Genomic DNA, 3,843 nt, shown 5'->3' with positions numbered 1-3,843 from the left:
TACAAACCTATTCCAAGGCTCGCAGTCCCAAACGGATATCGGTAACCACAAAGCCAACTATGGGTCAAACCTATGAACTTCAAAACCTTCGATTTGCCAACTTTCGCCAATAAGCACCAAATCAACCTAGGAACCTCCAAATTCAAATCCGGACATATCCCTAAGTCGAAAATCACAATTCGGACCTAATGGGACCATCAAAACTCGGATCCAAGGTCAAAGACACAAAATTCAAAGATGGCCAACACTTCCAACTTATACTTCCAAACTAGGAACTAAGTGTTCCAATTCTATCCAAAACCTTTCCCAAATAAATCCAATTATCCCCTCAAGTGAAATAACCACAAATAAGAGTACCAGAGCATAAAAAATGGGAATGGGGCTCAAATACAGAAAATGACCAGCCGGGTCGTTATATTCTCCCCTTCTTAATCAAACGTTCATCCTCGAACGAGTTTAGAAACATACCTCCAGTGCCAAAAAGATGTGGATATCTGCTTTGCATATCATGCTCGGCCTCCCAAGTTGCCTCCTCAACTATTTGACCTCTCCACTAAACCTTCACCAATGCAGTATTCTTTGCTCTTAGCTTGTGAACCTGTTTGTTCAAAATGGCTACCGGCTGCTCAACATAAGTCAAATCCTTGTCCAACTGCACCAAGCTGAAATGTAACACATGTGATGGATTATCACAGTACTTTCAAAGAATGTAAATATGGAATAACAGATGAACTCTCGATAAGCTGGGTGGCAAAGAAAGTTTGTAGGCCATCTCACCAACTCTCTCTAAGACCTCAAAAGGACCAATATATTGAGCGCTAAACTTGCCCTTCTTCCCGAACCTCATCACACCCTTCATGGGCGAAACTCTGAGTAGAACCCTATCACCCACCATGAATGCCATATCACGAGCCTTCCTATCAGCATAACTCTTTTTCCTGGACTGCGTTGTATGAAGCCACTCTCGAATCAATTTTACCTTTTCCAAAGCATGACAAACCGAGTCAGTGCCCAACAACCTATCCTCTCTCGGCTCAAATAACCAATTGGAGAACGACATCGCCTCCCATATAAGGCCTCAAAATGATACATCTGGATACTCGACTGGTAGTTGTAGTTATAGGCGAACTCTGCTAATGGTAGAAATTGATCCCATGAGCCCCCGAAATCAATGACACATACTCACAACATGTCCTCCAAGATCTGAATAGTATGCTTAGACTGTCTGTCCGTCTAGGGATGAAATGTCATACGCAACTCAATCCCAACTATCAGTGCACAAGTATCCAAAAATGCGGTGTAAATAGAGTGCCTCGATCCGAAATAATAGACATAGGCACACAATGCATGTGAATAATCTCTCAAAGATAAATCCGAGCCAACTACTCTGAAGTGTAGTTAGTCATGACTAGAATGAAGTGTGCAAACTTGGTCAGTCTATCCACAATGACACATACAAAATCAAATCACCTCAAGGTCTGTGGCAGCCCAACAACAAAATCCATAGTGATACTCTCCCACTTCCACTCTGGTATATCTATCATCAAAAGCAAACCACGAGGTCTCTAATGCTCCTACTTAACCTACTGACATTTCAAGCACCATAAAACATACTCAACAATGTCTTTCTTTATCCTACGCCACCTGTAATACTGCTTCAAATCAATGTACATCTTTGCGGCATCTGGATGAATGGAATACCACAAACTATAGGCCTCCTCAAGAATTAGCTCTCGCAACCCATCCACATTAGGCACACCTATGCCATGAAGCCTCAAGACCCAATCATCGCCAATAGTCACCTCCTTAGCATCCTCGTGTTGCACTGCATCCTTAAGGACAAGCAAGTGGGAGTCATCATACTGATGTACCTTGACGCGCTCAAACAAGGACAACAGTGATACAACACAAGCAAGAACCTTGCTAGGCTCCAAATATCCAACCTCACGAACTTGTTGGCCAAATCTTGAATATCCAAAGCTAACGGTCTCTCCCAAGATGGAATGAAAGAAAGACTCCCCATGTTATCTGCCTTCTTACTCAAGGCATTGGCCACCACATTGGCCTTTTTCCGATTGATAAAAAATAGCGATATCATAGTCTTTCAATAGCTCCAACCACCTCCGTTGCCTCAAAATCATATCCTTCTATTTGAATAGGTGTTGAAAACTCCATTGATCCGTATACACCTCATAGGACACACCATAAAGATAATGCCTCCAAATCTTGAGCGTGTGTACAATAGCTCCTCACTCCAAATCGTGCACTGGATGCTCTTCTCATAGGGCTTCAACTCATGTGAAGCATAAGCAATTACCCTACCATCCTGCATCAATAAACACTGAATGCCAACCCAAGATACATCATAGCAGACTGTATATGAACCTGACGTTGTTGGCAAAACCAGAACTGGAGTTGTATTCAAGGCAGTCTTGAGCTTCTGAAAGCTCTCCTCACACTCGTCAGACCACTTGAATAGGACACCCATTTGAGTCAACCTGGTCAATAGATCTGTAATAGATAAGAAACCCTCCACGAATCAGCGATAATACCCGATAAAACCTAGAAAACTTCGAATCTCAATAGCGCTAGAAGGTCTGAGAAAACTCTGAATCGCCTCAATTTTCTTCGGTCCACCTTAATCCCCTCACTAGACACCACATGACCCAAAAATTCCACAGAGTCTAACCAAAATTCGCACTTAGAGAACTTAGCATATAGCTTCATCTCCGTTAAAGTTTGGAGCACGATCCTCAAATAAGGCTGTGAGAGTATACCAATATATCATCAATAAACACGATGAAGAAGGACTTTAAATAAGGCTGAAATACGTTGTTCATCAAGTGCATAAAAGTTGCTGGGGCATTGGTCACCACAAAAGACATAAGCAAGAACTCATAATGCCCATATCGGATCCTAAAAGTCATCTTAGGAATATTTGAAGCCCATATCTTCAACTGATGGTACCCTTATCTCAAGTCAATCTTCGAGAATACCTAACACCCTTAAACTGATCAAATAAATCATCAATATGAGGCAGTGGATACTTGTTCTTGATAGTAACCTTGTTCAGTTGCTTGTAGTAAATGCACATTCTCATAGAAACGTCCTTCTTCTTCACAAATAGAACCGGAGCACCCCAAGGTGAAACACTCAGCCTAATGAAACTTTTATCTAACAGTTCCTATAGCTATTCATTTAATTCCTTCAACTCAGCTGGATCCATGCGGTATGGTGGAATAGATATGGGCTGAGTGCCGGCACGAAGTCAGTACCAAAATCAATATCCCTATCGGGTGGCATGCTCGGTAGGTCTGCTAGAAACACGTCTAACACTCCCTCACTATGGGACTGAATCAATAGTAGGAATATCACCACTCACATCCCTAACAAAGGCCATGTTTACCAAGCACCCCTTCTCAATCATATGTTAAGCCTTCATAAAGGACACTACTCTACTAGGAACATGATCGAAAGAACCTCTCCACTCCAACCTCGGCAACTCCGGCATAGCAAATGTCATCTTCTTAGCGTGACAATAAAAAATAGCACGATACAAAAATAACCAATCCATACCCAAAATCACATGGGAATCCACCATACTAAGCAACAAAAGATCAACCCTAGTCTCATAACCCCCAATAGTGACCAAACAAGTACGATAGGCACGGTCCACCACAATAGATTCCCCAACGAGTGTAGACGCATAAACAGGAGTATCTAGATAATTACGACAAATATGAAGCAAAATAGGATGATACATACGAATAAGTAGAACCCGAATCAAATAAAACCGATGCATCTCTTTGACAGACCAGAACAATACTTGTAATGACAATATCA

The 3,843-nt window shown here is 41.9% G+C and overlaps 1 protein-coding gene across 1 annotated transcript; it reads right to left on the bottom strand.

Annotated features, from left to right (window-relative positions):
* Positions 1 to 553: 553 nt before the first annotated feature.
* LOC138892454 (uncharacterized) lies at positions 554 to 2,488 on the bottom strand. The gene is made up of 3 exons (XM_070176171.1): positions 2,204 to 2,488; positions 1,615 to 1,871; positions 554 to 662 (listed from the first exon to the last, which is right to left on the bottom strand). The coding sequence occupies exons 1-3, from the start codon at positions 2,486 to 2,488 to the stop codon at positions 554 to 556; spliced, it is 651 nt and encodes a 216-aa protein (XP_070032272.1).
* Between the last annotated feature and the right edge of the window lie 1,355 nt (positions 2,489 to 3,843).

This window comes from Nicotiana tomentosiformis, chromosome 5, assembly GCF_000390325.3.
Source record: "Nicotiana tomentosiformis chromosome 5, ASM39032v3, whole genome shotgun sequence".
NCBI lineage: Eukaryota > Viridiplantae > Streptophyta > Magnoliopsida > Solanales > Solanaceae > Nicotiana > Nicotiana tomentosiformis.
This window is presented reverse-complemented; position numbering and strand designations above follow the sequence as displayed.

Coding starts and splice junctions, on each gene's coding strand:
- LOC138892454 (XM_070176171.1), bottom strand. CDS start 2,488: ATGGGTGTCCTATTCAAGTGGTCTGACGAGTGTGAGGAGAGCTTTCAG. Junction 1,872..2,203: donor TTGGAGGCATTATCTTTATG/GTGTGTCCTATG, acceptor GAGCGCGTCAAG/GTACATCAGTATGATGACTC. Junction 663..1,614: donor ATAAAGAAAGACATTGTTGA/GTATGTTTTATG, acceptor GTTACATTTCAG/CTTGGTGCAGTTGGACAAGG.